Source organism: Tachypleus tridentatus, chromosome 5 (assembly GCF_004210375.1).
Source record: "Tachypleus tridentatus isolate NWPU-2018 chromosome 5, ASM421037v1, whole genome shotgun sequence".
NCBI lineage: Eukaryota > Metazoa > Arthropoda > Merostomata > Xiphosura > Limulidae > Tachypleus > Tachypleus tridentatus.
The window spans coordinates 13,806,756-13,826,802 of record NC_134829.1 but is presented as its reverse complement, the minus strand read 5'-3'; the positions used below and the strand labels follow the sequence as shown (position 1 = coordinate 13,826,802).

Below are 20,047 nucleotides of genomic sequence, written 5' to 3'. Positions count from 1 at the left end.
GTTAAAGAGCCTTACAGATTTGTTAAATGAAAAAACACTCAAATTGTATCATGCCCACCAACAGCTATTCTGAGACACAGAATAGAACAGTTGGTGATGCTCTCAAATGGGAATTCTGACTGTTACAACACTTTTTTTAAATCCTATTAATAATAGGCAGAAAACAAGTAATTATTTTTACTGCAAATTTTAATTTCAAATTAATAAAGTGCCTATCCTACCTCATCCTTTAAGTTGCAGGCAACATTACTTAAACAATTAAAAAACATTTTTCTGAGATTATTTCATGGTCTTCACTTAAATCATGCTACATTTTAATGGAATCCCTTCCTATTCAGGACTATGACTGTATAAACAGAGTACATTAGTACCTTAATTTATAACCTAAAGATACATCGTTACACAATTCTACTTCTATATAAAATAACACCTATAAAACATTTGAGTGGTTGGATCTTCATCTCTAATATTTTTCTTTGCATTTTTCTAAAAAGTTATATATCATTTATAATAATTCACTGATATTTATGCCTCTTAAAATACTGTGTTGTGCTAGTATAATGGTAATGTTCCACAAAAGTATCAGTTTTTTTTATAACATGTTCTGTTTTTTTATTCTATCATATCTTCTACATTTCTACTCTGCATTTCAAAGTTGTTGTGGTCTGTTCTACAAATGCATTCTATTTTATATATTTCAATTTTTTGTTTATATTTATTTTACCTTATTTACTAAATATACAACTTATTTTAATAATAAATTTGAATATAATAAAATTTGCATTTTATAAGAAAACAAATACTTCAGATGTTAAACATCTAACAACAATGAGAATTCCATTTTATTCCTTTTTTACAATGATTTTAATGTATAATAGACTCTCCCTATTAAGACCACCTTTGGGTCTGGATAAAAGTGGTTTTATTAGAGATTCATCCATTATCTGTAAAATAACTGAATATTGAATTGTAATGTTATGTGTAATATTTCTTTGCATATTGCATATACAAAGTAATAATTATTCACTTCTTAAATATTTTCTATTTTGATCATTCAAAGTATTTTACAAAATTTAGTCATAAAATGTGTTCATATATATTTCATTACACCAAAAGTTGGTGATTTTGAAATGTTTTTTGACATGTGCTAATAATTTCACTTTTAGCAATATTTTCTACATTAAATTGTTGATTCATGAGTGCTAGGTTTTTATTGCAAACATGAAGATGTTTCCAATGCTCTACAGCATTTGCAGAATTGACAGCACTATGCACATTTCTGTACTTGTAGACTGGTCACCCTTATCTTTAAGATTGCTGTCTTCAGCAGGACTGTCACTATTTAGATCATGAAGAAGTTCTTGTTCCCAGTTATCACAGAACATTTTGGCAGTGGAAAAGTTGTTTTCTTGGTCGATGTATTTGATGAAGTCAGTGATGACATCTGGAAGATGGTCTTTAGCGAGCTATAGCAGTTGAGCCAAAGGAATGTTATAGTCCTTGTCTTCACTGTCGTTGATTGACAACTGAGAAAGAACCAGTGAAACAATTTGCAAAACAGTTTGATACCGTACTGGTCTTGATTTCATACATGGCAGAACTAATTCAAACACGTGCATCGAACATACTAAACATTTTTACTACAGAGCAGACCAGGCACTTTTTATAGTGGGCTTTGAATGTATAAACGATACCCTGGTCAAGAGGTTGTATGCAGATTTTGCATTTGGAGGCAAGAACACAATTATGATATTGCTAAGATTCACTTGAGTGTGTGATGTGGCATTCTCTAACAGGAATATAACATTGCAATGCTGAATTTTCAGCTTATAACCCAGTCTTGGAAGATGGTGTTCGTCATCCACACCTGCTTGTCAGTGTACAAGCCACTGATAAATTACTCTTATGTTAAAGTTTTTGAAACACCTGATCACAACAGTGCAATCAAATTCACCAACAGTACTGCAATATAAAGCAACACTTAGTTTATCATTTGACTCCTTCCCTCCAGTATATTGTTTACCTTTTACCTACACTAATTTGTTTGTTAAATCACAAAAACCAACCCTGGTTTCTCACATATTGTTGATGTTCTAGGTGCATACCCTTCTATAATAGCAGACAATCTGGTATTCCATTCACCAACTGTCAAGGCATTGTCATTGCCACATTAACCAATTGTGGATTGCAAAATGTTATGTCTGACTTTGAATTTAACGAGCCATCCCAACAATGCTTTGATGTCGCAAAGCTCCAGAGTAGTAGCAATTGTGTCTCTTCATGCAGTATACATCCAGGAAGTGGATTTTTATAGCACAAGCTTTTTGATGCCAAGATCATAATGATGCTTCAAGGTCATCACTCACAAATAAGAATAAATATCTATGAAGACAGATGATTCTCTTCAAATGCTGTCATATTTTAAACATTGCTTAAAATCTATATATACAGAACTGTATGTACAGTTTTGTATTCAGAAGTTATGATATCTGCTTATTACAGGTAGAACTGTACAATAAGCATATCTATGCAAAAATGGCTTGTTTGGGTTGAGAAAATATTTTACGTAAAAGAGCGAACAACGTTTCGCCCTTCTTCAGTCATCGTCAGGTTCACAAAGAAAGAGGTAACTGACCAGAAGCTGACCACATATTTTAGATGATGGAAGGGGTTGTATAACTGAGTGTCGGAATGTAGAGGGCAGTGTTAGATGTTTGAATATATAATTTTATTTTATTATATTTAATATAGGTATAAAGGCATTCCTTTATATTGGTTTATTTTGGGTTTAAGTTGTTGTATAAGTAAGGCTTCTGTAATTTTGCGTTTGTTTATGTTTGTTTCTTTATTTAGTATTTGAGTGTTTTCTATGGTTATGTTGTGTTTATTTGACTTGCAGTGTTCGAAAACGTGTGAAGGCGACTTTTTATGATCTTTGAATCTGGTTTCCATTTTTCTACTTGTTTCTCCAATATAGAAGTCGTGGCAGTTATCACATTGTATTTTATAAATAATGTTGGTGTGGTGTTTGTCAGTGTAGTTTTTACATAGTATAGACCTCAGTTTTGTGCCTGGTTTTTGAATAAATGTGGTATTAACCGGAATGTCAAATTTTGTTACTAGTTTTTGCCAAATGTTGGTTATTTGTCTGCTGATGTCGGGAATATATGGTATGCAGCAGTATATGGTTTTGTGATTTTTTGATTCGTGAGATATATTTACTTTTGTTGGTTGATTTTACTTCCTGTCTATGTGTGTGCGTAATGTTTTCTATGGTTTGTGGAGGAAACTTATTGATGTTGATGAAGTATTGTTTTATTTTGTCTAATTCATCGTTAATTTTATCTGGTGAGCATAGTTTTATGGCTGTGTTTATTTGGTTTCTTAGTATGTTTCTTTGTGAACCTGACGATGACCAAAGAAGGTCGAAACGTTGTTCGCTCTTCTATGTAAAATATTTTCTCAACCCAAATGAGCCGTTTTTGCATATATATTTCTCTACAAGTGGGTTTTCTCGACATCACTGAAAGTTAAATTTACCTGCATTACATATTAATATAGAATGCTGGTTACTTTAAGTTACATGATACTGGACTGAAAATAAGAAATTAATGTAAAATAAAAATACAACAAACTCAAAATGAAAAATATTACAACACATGGTAAGCATATACAAAAATAAAACCACAACACTTTACAGCAGATACATCACAGTTAGATATTAAAGACTATCATCTACTTCATCTTTAGATATTGAGGATTCATGTCATTGCAGCATAAATATGAAAGAGGAATAAGTAAGAGATGAGTATAGTGTCATGCACACAAAATCCACCTGGAAATTGTAGTGAATCTATATGAAATTGAATGATCCATGCAACACCATAAAAATACCCCTTTCCCACTTTCAACCATAGAGGAATGCATGTTCTAGCCCATGACTTTAGGTCCCAATTGATGAGGATTCTCCATAATCCACCACCCAGCTACTGAAAGCTGATGAGTGGCAAGGGTCTCTCACACTCAACTTGAAGAGAGGAAAGAATGTGCCTGATCTCCATTGGGCATGTGCAGAAAAGGTCTTTTACTTATTGCTTGATGGTGGATAGAGCATGAGACGAACATGGAATAGTCCAAATGTTAGCTAGGAGGATCTCTTCAAGCAGTTGATAAGAAGCTGCCAGAGACTATGTCAAAAAATGAATCTAGTGAGAGAACACACAAAATAGTCATCAACTATCCACATCAGAGGAAGAGTGACAAATCCAGATCAGTTGAAGCTTCCATCTGGAAAGTGTAGAGAGAAAAAGGATTGTAGTAGATGAGGATTACAAGGAACGAAAAGACAGCATTGAGAGTTCTTATAGGAGAAGGTGTGGGAAAGATAAAAAAAGAAAAATAACAACCCTGACCAAACACAGGAGTCCATCCTGAAAAGAATGTCCACAAATAAACAAGACAGAGGGGATGGAAGACCACTTTCCCAAGTATTCAAATTCTTAAAATGGAGGAAATTATCATGGCAGAGATGATACAGCACAAGTCAAAACAACAACAAACCTATAAGGAGAAGGAAAGGAATTTAAAAGTGAGGCAAGAAGGACAGCAGCAAAGGGTTCACAAAAGGGTCAATAGTGCACACATGAAGAACACTTAATTCCCAATCAAGCAAAAGAATGGGAATAGAGGGCTTGTGGAATAAGGAGTGAAAGAATGGTAAAGACAGGAGAGGGAAAAAAACAGTGTGGTATACACTGACTAGAGCATTCCGTGACACTGCAAAAGCTTTAATCAAATAGTCAAGTAAAGAAAGAGATGGAGACAGCAATAACAAAAGCCCCATCATTTTTGTTTATACACTGAACAGGTGAAAGTAAATGAATGGGAAAAAGAAGGTTAAGTGTACTGAAAATCCAGCTCAATGGAAGACCAAATGAACACTCTTCCAAATTAATAGAGTACCACACACTGATATATAAAAAGGATGAGAGAGGTTTATGAGGAGGGACAGAAATGAGGAAAGATGTTGTTTGGTTGAAGGGAGACAGAGAACAGGAAACCAAGGTTGGGTGGGCCAGTATTGAACAACCAATGGGTGTCCTAAGATAGAGCAAGAAGACACATTTGAAAGTGGAGAGGATGATAGGTATAGAAGTAGATGTGGCAAGTTCTTACTGAGAATATGCACAACCAGGACTGATATGCGAGGGAAAAGGAGAATAGAATGGGGACAGTTTAGTATAGACTGGGGAGTAAATATAGCTAAAAAGGAATATCACGTTGGAAACAAACCCAAAAGAAATCTGTTGGTAAAGAGGCCATCCTATAGGTGGGAACTGGTCCTGTTGTTAGAGTCCATAACAATTTCCAGAGCACCCAAAGTATGAAAAGCAATCACATTCACCTGATTTGAATGGGACCAAAAGAGGAGGTCTAACATCTGCAAGCAGCCACACTGTTGTGGAACTGCCTGAATGGAACATAACCATAAAATCCACCAAGATAGGGAGAAATAGGAACATGCCCATTAGGCTGCAAAGATTACTTAGATGCTGAGGTGGAGAGGACTCTTTTAAAATATTCAAGAACCTGAAGTAAGATACATAGATGTTCACCACCTGGTGATAGATGAGTGGAGTTTGGGAGGAGTTAAAATAATGTTAGTGGTATAGTTTGAGCAGTTCCTACAGACAGAAACCAAAATCCTCCAGGAAATGGGTAGGAAAAAGAACCCGTGAGAACAGTGGAACCCTGAACAGGATGAATGCAAGTGTGGCCAATGGAATAAAAGGTTCCAGAGAAGACAGACTTCAAGCAAAGCACCTAACATACAGATGGAGAAGGGGAGAAAGGGGCTCAGGTGACCAGACTTATGAGGTCTAGTAGCTGGGAAGATTAAGTATGAGCCAAACTCAAGAGAGCTAAGAAGTATCTAGAGGTGATTGAGGCATTGGGTCAGGATAAGAAGTTGGATGAGCCATTCTAAGAGAAGAGCTTTGTGAAGCGGAAGTGAAGTGTAATCTATAGATTTCACTTGGGAAAGGAGAGAAGAAGCCTTTTGACCATGTAGAAGTGAATCATAGTCCTAGACCATGTACATGACAAGTGAAACTTGTGCAATCTGAATGAAAACAAAAGGAAGGACATAGAACTGATAGACACTGACCCTATGGACAAACTGGAGATAAGGTCTGGATGCAGGGACTATGAGAGCATGGAAAATGCATCCCACTCATATGCTTTGGCCATGAATAGGTGTAGTGTAGAGCGATGAATAAGAGAATAACAACCTAAAAAGTGGTTGTAAACTTACAAATGTCTTCTTTTTAAACCATTTCCTCCAAACTCTAGAGGTAAGCTGGAATTGAAGAGGTATGAAAGGATATGATTGAGAGAGAAACTGGAAGGCTAAACTGTAGGTTAAGACTAGAAGGACCCATTTGTCTACAAAGAAATGATCCCACAAATGAGCAAATGTGTACAGACAGTCTCACATGACTGGAACAGACTAAGTGGTCACTGAATGTTAGGATGACAGGCAGGACTTGGTCAGGAGGAGGACAGAAAGAGATGGAAGGTTCTGTTTTGTGAATAAAAATTGTTTCATTTTTTCACACACTCTGTCTAGTCTCTTTCATTCATCAACTTCACTCAAAGTAATTGAATTCAGCTTTATTACATGGAACATTCTATGACAAACCTCCTATTATTCTGTGTATCCTTTATGGGTACTCTTAGGGCAATCAACTGCATTTGAGAATATTACAACTGTATAAAAAATATATCTATCCATTTGTACAAAATTAGAGTCAGAACTGTACGACAAACATACCTATGCAGTGGGAATAAATTAAGAGACAAAGCTTTGTAATGAACTAACCTACCTGGTGTTTGAAAAAAACACTAGGTAGGTTGAACTGTAAAACAAAACAACCTGTCTCATGGTTGAAAACACCCAAAAATACAAGAAACATAACTAATGAACAACCAGTTTATAAAGTGATATATAACACAAACAGTATTGTTTAACAAACATATACACTTTGTGGTAAAAGACAAAAATATATTATATATATACATACACACACATAATTGTACAATAAACTTACTTGAGGTAAAACTGTATTATGAATTTACTTTTCTGGTGGTTTAATATTGGTAGTAGCAAAAAAACCTACCTGGTAGTAGAAGGACTAGAGATGGAACTATAGAATGGATCTTGTTCTGCCAACAGCAATGAAGATCGTGGACTGTCTGTATTATAAGGTGGGGGTGGATCATCATGAACAGAATCCTCTGAGAAAGAAAACAAACACATATGAACATTCAATTTTTTTTTTCATCATCTGATGTTAAAATGCAATTTTAATGATTTCCTTTCACATAGTCGAGAAACAGATCCTCAGTGTATATGATATTTGTAGGCCTGTAAAAAAAGAGGGGGGGTAACATTCTGTCCTTAGAAGTTGTAGAACACATCACTGAATGAAGGTGCAAACCTTCAACAGTACTAACTTAACTAATTTACAGATAAAATCACTCTAACTGCTAATTTATATTTGACTGAAACCTCGTTTACTTAACAGGTAATTCATATTAATGAAATAAAATATTTACTTGTAGTTTAAAAGTACAGACATATATGGAATACTAGTTGTGCTTTTATATTAAGAAAAATGTTTATTTTTATACACGTATTTGATGCTAGTTGCAAAACTCAAACAGTAAGCTTCCAATCCAAGAGCACCCCATTGCAACCAATGAAAGGAACTACAAAGCAATTCTTAACTTAAATCACCTTTCTAAGCAGATTGATATTCATAGCATTTTAATATAAAACTGTTAATCAATTAACCCTTTCACTATTTGCATCATTTCCTGTTCATGTCACAAAGGTTTTCTCAGTTACATTGAACATTTATTTAGCTACTTTCTGATCCTGGTATGTGAATAAACTTCACATAAAAGCATAACTAATAATACAAATTTTAATATTCTATAAGTTCTTAATTTTATAAGGCAATATTAAAAATACAAAATTCCTTTTCTCCTATTATTAGAATTATGATATTTTCTCTCTAAATATATCCTCTCCTCTAATTTATTTACCACTCCTTTGAGATGTACAAAATTTAGTGGCTTTCAATCTTATTTGGTTACAGAGCCATAAGAAACATAATCAGGACCCTCTTGCCACACTGACCCATTACATGCTCTCTTTCAGGATCTGTTAATAATTTACTCTGATGTTTAATACTGTATTATTTATAACCAACAAAATGCCAAAGTTTTAAGCTGTCAACTGATGGATCATATTACACTGTTTTTTTGCACATAGAATCATCTATTTTTCTCCCAGTTTATACTTTAATCTCATGAGAAACAAAACAAGTTTAGTAGAATTATCAATGGTGCTTGTCACATAGAAGTAAAAAAAACTGACAGTTCTAGGACATTGTCTACTTTTTACATAATATTATTCTGTGTGTTCTTTGGTGCATTATTTAATTAAATAAAAAATATTTAATGCAATAGTACCATTAGTATAAAAAAGTAGGGTTAAATTTCATTGGTAACAAAGACCCAGGTGAGTGCTATATTTTATTTTTTTCTGTGTATTCTTTATTATTATTATTGCTATTACAGTAACTAAGGCATAAAAATTTTAAACACTTTTGGTTAGGTAAGGTAAAATAAATAATAGTAAAAAATAATAAAAAATCATCATGAGGTACACTCACAAGCAACTTGTGAGTAGCCTGTGCATTACCTAATTCAATAGAATAACATGATCTATGCACTCAACAAGTAATTTACATCTTGCTTGACAGGAATATTACAGTTCAAAGAGTTGTACAATAATAAAATTTGTGTAGAAAAAGATGTATACCATTATGATCATAAAGCTATGTAGGATAAACAAATGTAGTTTCATGTTACAATATGAAGTCATTTTAGGAAGAAAGAAAGGATAATCTAGATTTCTTTTTCTATGGTTACAAGGTTGGTCAAACTGAAAAACGTTGTACAGAAAAACAAACAAAATATAGTTTAACTGAAAAAAAAGTTTGAGATTTATTTAGATTTTAGAGATTATGCAAGTTAAATTTTTAATCATAACAGAAACTTTTAGTAAAAGTATTTCATTAAAAATCCTAATTTTTTCTCCACAAATGACTTAATGTTTATTAAAGTTTGAAAAATTTTTGAAGATACACAAAATGAGAAATTATAGTAAAGAAAGTAAAGGTCTGATGTCAATTTTTAGGTAAAATAGACTGAGCATGTAATAAGAGAGTTAAACATATTAACCCTTTTACTGCATTTTGCAACTAAAGTCACCTAAAATGTTTCTTCCCTTTAAGTACATAATTTAACAAAAGTCCACAAAGAAAAAATTTGTCCCTTCACTGCAGTAATCTACAACAGTCATTTAACATAAAGCATCTCACATGATACCAGAGAAATTTCTTCTTTGTGGACTTTTGTTGAATTACGTACTTAAAGGGAAGAAAAATTTCAGGCAACTTTAGTCATAGAATGCACCAAAAGGGTTAAATAAACTGAATAATAAGTAGGTTCTCAGAGAAGTGGGAACAAGTTCAATGAGAAAATAAGTACAGATAATCAGGTATAAATTACCATACAACCATCATAGCATGAGTAAAGAAGTTCTACACTGACTACATTAAATTAATCAACAGACAGATTGTTAAAACCACCTGTTTGCTATTCATAACAGACTGCTAGGGTTTGATTAATTTTGAATCTTAAGTAACTGTTACATGTCATTATTTCTAAAAAGACTGGATTACACAATTCTATGTTTTTACCACTCAGTGTATGGGGGAGTGCATGAACATACTGCTGAAATTGTAAATACTAAAATCAATGGTGATTGGGCATCTATAAATTGCTTTGCAGAAAACACTGTAGCATACAGAAAATGATGGACTTGCACCATTTCCTACTTCAAACGACTAGAGCATGCAGGAAGTTAGATTCAAATTTAACCATGGTATTATTGTTACAACAGCTACTGTAACAAGTAACAACAAATGGACCTTCTGCAACACAAGACTGTATGACAATACAAAACAGGGTGGAATTCTGTATATGATGATTTCAAGCCCAGCAGAACAGTCTTAGGGAAAAGTGCTATTTTATCAGACTTTGCTATAATTAAGCTAAGTAATGCCCAATATTTGGAGCCATAAGATACAAACTGAAAGAAGTCAATCCTGATCTGAAGTCTCCACAGATTGTCACAACAGCAAGTTGCAGCAATTACAACATCAGCAGTATACTGATGTTTTTGAGCAAAAACCTGTAATCTACCCAGGTAGGTAAGGTTTATAATAATAATAAATAAAATGTCCCTGTGTCATACTGCCACATAGTGTTCAACTTTAATGACCTGTGTTTTTTAAGGTGAAGAAATATTTGTTATATTTGGATATGACTTTACATACTATGAAATTATATAGCTGATCAGAGTTTATTTTATTTTCATCTCTCCAGAGAGAAATACTGTTTTTGTTATTGATTATTCTTTCTTTCTTCTTCCAAATACTTTTCAATCAATATCTTGGAAGACTGATGTGAAACTTGGTAGGGTTATACTCTGATCCAATACAACCAGATACTTTTTTTTTCTGGTTGTCATGTCATGTAGTTAAAGGCCAAACATCCCCCAAACTTATATTTTGGCCTCCTGTGAGGTCATACTTAAACTAATGTTAACCTCTTTAATTTACTTTTATTTTTTAGTTTGCATCCTACCAAAGGTATTGAGGGTTTAGTTTGCATCTGCTCTCTTGGGACCAAAACCCTAAATAGGTTTATTACATTAAAAATATAAAAAGGAGGAAGCTTCTTGGGTTCTAAGTTTATTTTTGTGGTAATTTCTTCAGACAAGTACAAAAACTTTTGTACTAAACTGAAATATTAATCCTGCAAATGCCAGTCTTTGAGTGAACATAACTTGTCTTTATTTTTAAGTTGAAAAAGTTTGTTTGAAATTAAGCACAAAGCTACACAATGGGCTATCTGTGCTCTGCCCACCATGGGTATTGAGCCCTGGTTTTTCTACTATTATAAGTCTGCAGACATACTGCTGAGCCACTGGGGAGCTTGGAAAAGTTAGTGATTTAGATTTTAGCAATATCTAAATTGACATATTAAATTTCTATAATAGTGCAATTAATTATTTTCTATTATTATACTCAATGCCATTATTTCTTTAAGTTGATTCACTGTTTCTGTACATACATTTTTAAACATCTGTAACTCAATTTATAAAAAGCAGTTTTAAAAAGAAATCTTTATATAAATATTTGAGAGTGGGTTGATGATAATATTCAAATGGTGTTTTTAAAACTTTCTACAGGCTTGACTGAATTAGCCAAGTTGGCCTTTAGTTTCTACATTATAACTTTTTATACATTTTGTGAATCTTCAAAAAATTCACCAATTTTGGTAAGCATTACAAACTTCTGTACACAAGGAAAATATTTTAAAAAGTACTTGTTTTAAAAAATTCTCTTGAATATATGGAATCAAAGCACTGACTTCTCCAAGTGCAAAGTGATTTTAATGTTAAGGTTAAAAATATTTTTTTTCATCAGAAAATAGTCAAATTTCATTTGCATGAACTCTTAAACCTCCTAAATAAATATCAGTCTTTTACTAAAATTATATTTTATATGCTCTTTTTCTACTCTAACTCTATACAAAGTTAGTCAATTTGACAAACATCATAATCACAATAAAAAAGTATAAAATAACTCTATTACTCTTTTTTCTTTTCTATTGAATTAAAATTGTAATATGACCCTACATTTAATCAGTGATGTCGAGAAAACCCACTTGTAGAGACATATATATGTAAAAATGGTTCATTTGGGTTGAGAAAATTTTTACGTAAAGGAGTTAACAACGTTTCGACCTTCTTCGGTCATTGTCAGGTTCACAAAGAAAGAAAGAGGTAACTGACCGGAAGCTGACCACATGTTTGGAAGGTGTTGTGTAACCGAGTGTCGGAATGTAGAGGGCAGTGTTAGATGTTTGAATATATTATTTTATTTTATTATATTTAATATAGGTATAAAGGTGTTCCTTTATATTGGTTTATTTTGGGTTTGAGTTGTATAAGTAAGGCTTCTTTAATTTTGCATTTGTTTATGTTTGTTTCTTTATTTAGTATTTGAGTGTTTTCTATGGTTATGTTGTGTTTATTTGACTTACAATGTTCAAAAACGTGTGAAGATGACTTTTTATGTTCTTTAAATCTGGTTTCCATTTTTCTACTTGTTTCTCCAATATAGAAGTCATGGCAGTTATCACATGCCTATTATGTTCAAGACTTCAGCAACTAGGAGAGTTGTAAGATCCAAATATTCAACCAACATGCATGCTAAAAATGATTCCAGATCGTCCTCAATGAAACTGGTGAACCTAAGAATCTTCTATTTAAGTGAAGTAAAAGGAAAAAAATGCCTCAACACAGTGGTGGTAGGTGGAATCATAAATTTCTGACACTGTGTTGGATAAGTCCTAACTATCCCTTCACATAACTAAGAAGTAAACCTTTGAGCAGGAACCATAATTGGAGAAAAAGAATTGGCCCCCAGATCTTTCAGTTATCAATTAAGTTGCAAACTCAAAATCAACTGGGAAAAAGCCCAAAACACATCACACACTCAAAGAACCAACAGAGAAAAAACAAATCAAAGCATCTAATCTCAAAGTGTCTTAGTTATTGTTTTTCTAAAGTCATTTAAAGGCTATGATAGAGTAAGTTGGTTTGCTAAAGCAAAGCAACTGAAGGCCATGTGCCACATCCACCCTAGGGAATCGAACCCTGGACCCTGGTGCTTAAGCCCGTAAACTTACCACTGACTTTCAGAGGGGTTGAAAATCCAAGACTAAAATGAAAGCAGAGGAAAAAGCAAAACTTAAGTCTCAAAAATGTCAAGAAATCAAATGTAGATTTAAGTTGATTGTAAATTGAACATGTTTTTACAATAGGCTGTCCTAATGTGATATCAGTTTTCATTTACTGTCAAAAAATCTAAATGAATGGCTCTGTGAAAAAGGTTAAAAATCCAGACTGTTGAGATAAGTAAGTGCAATTGCCTTTCACAATCTACAGTCATTCTAGAACGAAAATGTGGTATTTTTATTTCATGTCTCCAACTTTGCATTTACTATTTTTATATTTATTATACATTTAACTAAACTAAAAATAATTTACAATTTCCTATTATTTTAAACTAACCTCATGAGCTGCTGATGTCTTGGGAAGGAAGCTACAAACTAGATAAATGAGAACATAGGTGTGGTGGTAAAGAGTATGTGCAACAACAATGGCAAGGATGTCTGACCTGTGATGACCACAGGACAAGTGTAGGAAAAATGTTTTAAGGGATAAATGGTAGAAGGTGGCTACAGGTGTAGAGAACATTAATATCCTGATTTGGCAGCAAGTAGGATGGCTGATATAAATTACTCCCTCAGTACTATTCAATGCTTTCCATTTCATTAGGTAAAACAAAATGTTTTCCTCTCCCACCATTTCCTTTTTATGTTTCTTCTGGATCAGTCGTCCTACTTGCTCTACTTTATTGCCAAATCAGGATATTGATGTTGTTCTCTAAACCTTTAGCCACCTTGGGTTGCGTTATTACTGGTAAAGGGTTGCCATATGCTTATTTGTATGTAAAGGTGCAGTAGAGCCACATTGAATGTGGGATCGACAGGAATTTCAAAGTTAATAGTGAGAGAAAAATATTTGCACATATAGAGGGTAGCACTGAATGGGAGAAGCTACTGTGCAAGTTGAAATAAGAAACTGTGTTGGAAATTAGAACTAATTTTAACAAATGTAGTTTTTACTTTTGATATACTGTATTAAACTACAAAAACGTTTGTGAGATTCATAAAAGTATGTGTTTCCCATTTAACTGTGCACATGATTAGTGACGAATACTGGACCCTGAAAGTTACAACTACTGGCTGTTGAATCATTAGACAACTTAATTTTTAAAGTTTAGTAGGTGTGTTCTTCTAAACACTTATTACTTGTAATAAAATCACAAAAGGTAATCTTGCAAAGAATTTTGACATTAAGAAAATTAGCTTCACAAGAAATCTCACTATATTTTTTAACTGGTTCTCATACACATGGATAAATTGGACGTTACATTGTTTACAATAAAATATCTATCTCTGCTGCTGATATGATTTTGTATAGTATATCACAAATGTTTAATAAACTGTTTTTATTCTAGAAGTTATTCTAAAACCAAAGATCTTTTATTTGAACAAAGTAAAGTGATATTCATAAAATTTACAAGTATTGAACTAAACAAAATCTTGCTCACTGATTATATTACCATATGACAGAAGAAATGGCTCACCTGTCAAGTTTGGCACTGTGGATTGGGCTACAGCTGCACTAAAAGTTGGCACACGAGATGTGAGAACATGAGACCGTGGAGAAGCTATATCTCTTAATACATGTGGTTCTATGCCATCAACAGGAGTAGTGGCAGCAGTATTCTGTCCAGAGAAGGAGTACATGTTGGCAACACCACTTGTGGTACTACTACAATGAAGTCGGTACAAAGGACCTAGAAAATAAAATCTAACGTGATACAGAAAGAGAGCGAAAAAAAACATTTTCTAGAAAAGAAAGATCAGGTTGTAAACACTATATAAGGCCTAGCTTCAAACCTGTATTCATTGTTACCAAATTCTTTGATAAACATACAAAAGCAAACTTTTTATTTTTAAATAAGAATTACTACAAGTTTAACACTCAGTGCAACTGGTTCCTGTTACATATGTAATTTAACCAAACACATCACATGATTCTAGTGAGAAACTTATAATCAAATTATAGGGAATTCAGACCAAAAGACAGTTTGATATCCATTGTTCTACATTGAAATAAATGTAATGTGTCAAATGTGTTTGAGAATAACTTCATCATATCTTAATAACTAAGCAAGTACTTTTTACCCTCAAAGAACAGCTACCTGGACATTAAAGAATCACAGACCACATGGAAGTCTATTACCATATATTTGTTATCACAAATTTATGATTTAGTTTCTAGTTTATTTCACTAAATAAACAGTCTTGTAATGCATTTCCGTTCATTTGCATCAGTGATATCCAGCAGGAAAATTATCCATTTATTTATCAAGTTATCAAATTACATTCAAAACACTAACAAAATGAAATAACTCATAGCTATAGGCAGGAAAATATAAAAATTATGTCTAGACAACAACTAAGGTCAATGAAGAATTTGAATCTAACCAAGTTAGTCAATCTTCCTGTTTTGAAGACATACTTTAACCAACTAACTGTGCAAGTGGCTAAAAAAACTAGATTAATTACACTGAAATTTAGTTTATGGGCCAAACTTTTTCAAAACTTAATTTATGAAATTAGGTTTCTCAGTTTGAAACAGAGGAATTTTCTTTTATTCTTAAGCTACCACATAAAATTTAATATATCATTCAGTTATGAAATGTAAAATAGTTACTATAGCATGCTTAAATGTTAATGGTATGTTCCTTATATGTTTGTCTAAAATTTACAAAGTTAACATTTTCCTTATCTACATACGTTAGATGGATAATCACCTCTCACAATATACAGATTTTTTACTTCATGCATCTGCAAAGATTTTGTGCAATTTATGAGTCTTGAATGGGAAAGAGAATCTTAGTGAGTCAACAGAACAATATCAGAAGGGTCGATAGTTCTTGATGTATAACTGAAATTCATTTTCAGGTAAATAAAACAATTTTAGAAATGATACTCACCTCCCTTCAGGAAAGAAAGAAAAAAAAGAAAGATAGAAAGACCAGTGCAGGTAAAAAGTAAAAACACAATTAGCTTCATTCTAAAAATTATAGCATTACATCACAAAGGAAAAGTCCATATGGAGGGGGAGAGAGGTTAGTATAATATCACTCAGTAGAAGACTACATCTTTGTCTGAATGGAATACTCTTCCCTAATAAAGGGGGATTAGAAAAGAGGTAGATAAAGAATAACCACATTCATAGTACTAGTGTTGTATAAGTAGGCAGTATGGAAGATTGCTCAACCAGCCTTTATATCTTGGGTGGGTAGTAACACATCTGTGTGTCACATGGCTAAGGCAACAAGTCAGGCCATATAGTATTGAAATAATTCATCCCACAATTCTATCACAAATGAAAACACATAGCTCATTTAACTTGCCTAACCACTGGTAATAGTATGGATCTTCACGTAAGGAATGGTCTGTACAACATTTTCAGATAAACCCCTAGCTCTTACTTCCCATTGAGGGGGTTCACCTAATCCTATGCACATCAGTGCAATTACATCAAATCAATTGGGAACTTTCTACACGGACATCTTCAGCATTTTTGAACAGGTGAAGCAAAGATTCTTTCATTATACCACTTGAATTAAAAGGAATAATTCACACGAGGAAGAACACAGGAAAGATGTGTGGATTAAACAGGAATTTTCTAACAACTGCATAACTAAAAACTGTATAATGGATGATAAAAGATACAGACAGCATGTGCTAGCTAGTTGTGAATACAAGTTCACATCTAATGTTGTCCCTCTTATAAAGAGGAAGTGGAAAAAAAAATGTGTGTGTGTGTGTGTGTGTGTGTGTCTACATATTACTGAAGCAGTCTTGGGGAAAATCCAATCTCAACAGTGAGATTAAACAGGGGCAGTGGACGTAATTTCTGTTAACCCTTACACTCCATCTGAACAGAAGCACCAGCAGACAAGTTTTTGCTTTCAGTTGCAGTCAAGTGCAAAGTTAAACTATGTGCCATTTATGCTGCATTACCTAAATACATTACAATTAGATAGAGTTTATACTGCATTTAGGTCTCACAATTATATTGTTTTTTTAATTATGTTTTAAAATACATAACTGAAAAGTTTCAACACATTTTAAATATACATTATACTTTGAATCAGTCCTTACAGCTTGTAATATTACAAGGTGCACAAAAAGTTTACTGAAGGGTTGGGCATGTATGCCAGAAATGCTGTAATATGCCTTGATGGCACTACTGACTTTAGTCAAAATGAAGAATATATGGTAAAGTACAAGAAAAGAAAACATTAAAAATATACATGTGAAAAGATTGGAAATTATTAATAGAACCAAAACAATATCTTTATTGATATTCTACAGAAAATTAAAAGTTATTTACTTTTTCTATTCCCTAATTTTAATAATTTCATTGCATTCTGCATTGATGATAATAGTTACAGTTAGTGATGATTTAAAAAAATGAAAAGTATAAACATTTACCTTAAAACTTTTAATATTCATTTAGAAGGTTCTAAGGGTTATGCAGTTAAAGTGTGAAAACTGTGAGATGAAGAAAAGTATTCTCATACTTAAAATTTCATTATTTTGTTGCCCATTGAACTGTTTAACTCAATTCTATAGGAAGTCACCAGAACTTGTTTATTTTAAGGCAGTACTAGCATCAGGACTTATTTGAACTGCTTTGTTGTTTTATGTTTATGTATATATATATTTCTTCATTTTTCAAAAACAGGTCCACTTCATACAGCTCAGCACTTTTCTTATTTTTAAATTTCACCTGCAGTCTAAGTAATAATCTTGTCGCACAAGTTCTAAATAACTTGGTAAATATGGACCACACATTATCCTATTGAAGTACCTAACACTAGTGAGTGTACCTTGTGAAAAATTATCTTATTATTATTATTCTTTATTTTACCTAATCTAAATAGTGATTATTTTCCTATACTAAAAATAAATTTCCAATAGGTACTCATCCCATTTCACAAGTGTTTGTATGTAGTTCTTATTCAGTGCTGCCCTCTATATGAAAAAAATTGAATGCCACAGGCCTAGAACTTCTTAGAACCCCAAAATCAATATGGTTCAACTGCATCTTGCATGTAAGTCATCATGTGACAATCCTCTACCAATAGGAGTGAAAAACACCCTCTAAAAGACTTCATAAAAACTATCTACAAACAAGAATGTGAAGAAAGCTAAGATGGATGTGCCCCAAGGTGTAGAGTGGCTAGGGTGTGTCACGTCATACAGTCAGTCAGCTCCAGTCAAAATCAGGCAGCAATGGGAACAGAATCTTCAACCCATGGTAGAAGGAGGGTCTACACTATCTCAAACTCAAGTCAAGTAGAATTGAAGCATTTACTGTGCAAACTGATCACCAAAACAAGCACATGTGCAAATCTAAAACTGGTCAGACATCTTAAAACCTGACATCTAACTGATGGTAGAATGAAATGTGCTAATGTGACAGGTCATGTTAAACTCCATCAGACTGGCATTTCATTGTGCAACACAGTCTTAGACATTAAAAACATACTGAAGTGGAGCACAATAAGAAAAACTGTAATGCCAATTGACATTATCCCCTGGATAGAAATGCACAGAAACCAAAATGCAACACCACCCTCTGAATTGCATCAACCACAAGTGAATAATTTCAAGAAATATATAGTAATTGCACAGTAGCTGGGTGCAATATCAACTTTCAGAACCAACATGAAAGAGGTGGAAATTCTGAGCTAAATTGAATAAAGAGGAGGATGAACAACCAACACGTGCAAGTATTCATGTTAATTGATCCAGCTCTAACCCAAAACCACTCACTGGAAACAAACATACAGATGATGGGTAGGATGAATGACTGCTGTCAAAGGAGTGAACTGCAATGTGTCAGATCTACTTCAAAGTAACATTATTCTCTAAACAGGACAACACGACAAATGTCAGACCAGAACAGCAAGCTCCACATCCTACTACACAAAAGTGGATAATATCTATAAAATACAAGGATCCTCACCCTCTAGATAGAACTGCATACATCATCATCCTCCACGACTTACTGCATAAAGATGAAGCATATTTATTTATAGCTATGTGCAACATTATCCCTTGGACATGATGGCACAGAAGTTGGAGCTTAACACCATCCTTGGGCCATACTGCACAGAAGTAAATCATACCTAGAAAATATAAGCGACCTTACACTTCAGATAGAACTGCAGAGAAACCACACACTACATCAACCTCTGGAACCAACTGCAAGAAAGTGGAGTGCATGATTCGAAAATCACCTACTATCTACACTAGCAGAACACCACCATCCCACTCTTAAACTGAAAGGAAACTAATACATTCAGGAGGATTCCTACATAGTCCATCATAACATTGCCTCAAGACTGGAAAGTGGTAAAAACGCCCATACTTCACCAGAAGAATAAGGGGCATAATACATGGTGGAAAGTTCGGAGGAATGCCAACACTTGTGACAGCATAACAGGTGACACGAAAAACACTATTTTAAAAAGGAAACTACCACTAATTTATTCAATCAAAAAGACAGCAAGGATGAGTAGCTATCTTCTCCTACTTTAACAATGTATATTTGTGGGTTAGTGTAGTATGGAAAAGGAATATTAATGAAGCAAACATATAGCAAGGAGAAACCTATAAGCAATCTCACAGAACACCTCCTCTCAACAGTGTGCATCATTGGCCATGGTATACATTGTGACTGTAAAGTGCAGATTTGAGATATAGGAAGTACATCTGAAAAAGCAACATGCACCACTGAATGGGATTTGTATCCTAAATGGGCCATGCTCCAATGGGGAAAAATATATATAGAAAAGCCCATTTACCCAGTCATCACTACACCAAAGTTTGAATAATGGTAACAGACAGAAAACAGTACCCCAATTAGGAAGAAACATATACAGCTGCCCAATGAAGATAGTGGGAGATGAATATATGAGGTGGAAACCATATGCCTGACTAAATAGTTTTCTCCAATGGATGGAGGTGAGACTCCAGGAAAAAGGGAAGGTGCCCAATCACAGAGTCCATACATGATTCCAAAAGTAAACAAATAAAGAAAAGGAGCTATCTGAAAGTCACAAAGATAACAGGAAGATAGATGAACCTATAATAAAACAGTCCTCCCCAGTAGCAACAAAAC

At 33.5% G+C, this 20,047-nt stretch overlaps 1 protein-coding gene across 5 annotated transcripts in view; it reads right to left on the bottom strand.

Annotated features, from left to right (window-relative positions):
- Positions 1-20,047, bottom strand: part of LOC143250565 (uncharacterized) — a 63,752-nt gene that overhangs the window by 1,633 nt on the left and 42,072 nt on the right. For all 5 annotated transcript variants that reach the window (XM_076501308.1, XM_076501310.1, XM_076501309.1 and 2 more), the window contains 2 exons: positions 14,421-14,633; positions 7,179-7,296 (listed from right to left, as the gene is read on the bottom strand). In XM_076501308.1, the coding sequence (XP_076357423.1) occupies positions 7,179-7,296; positions 14,421-14,633 (331 nt within the window). The remainder of the gene's footprint in view (positions 1-7,178; positions 7,297-14,420; positions 14,634-20,047) is intronic.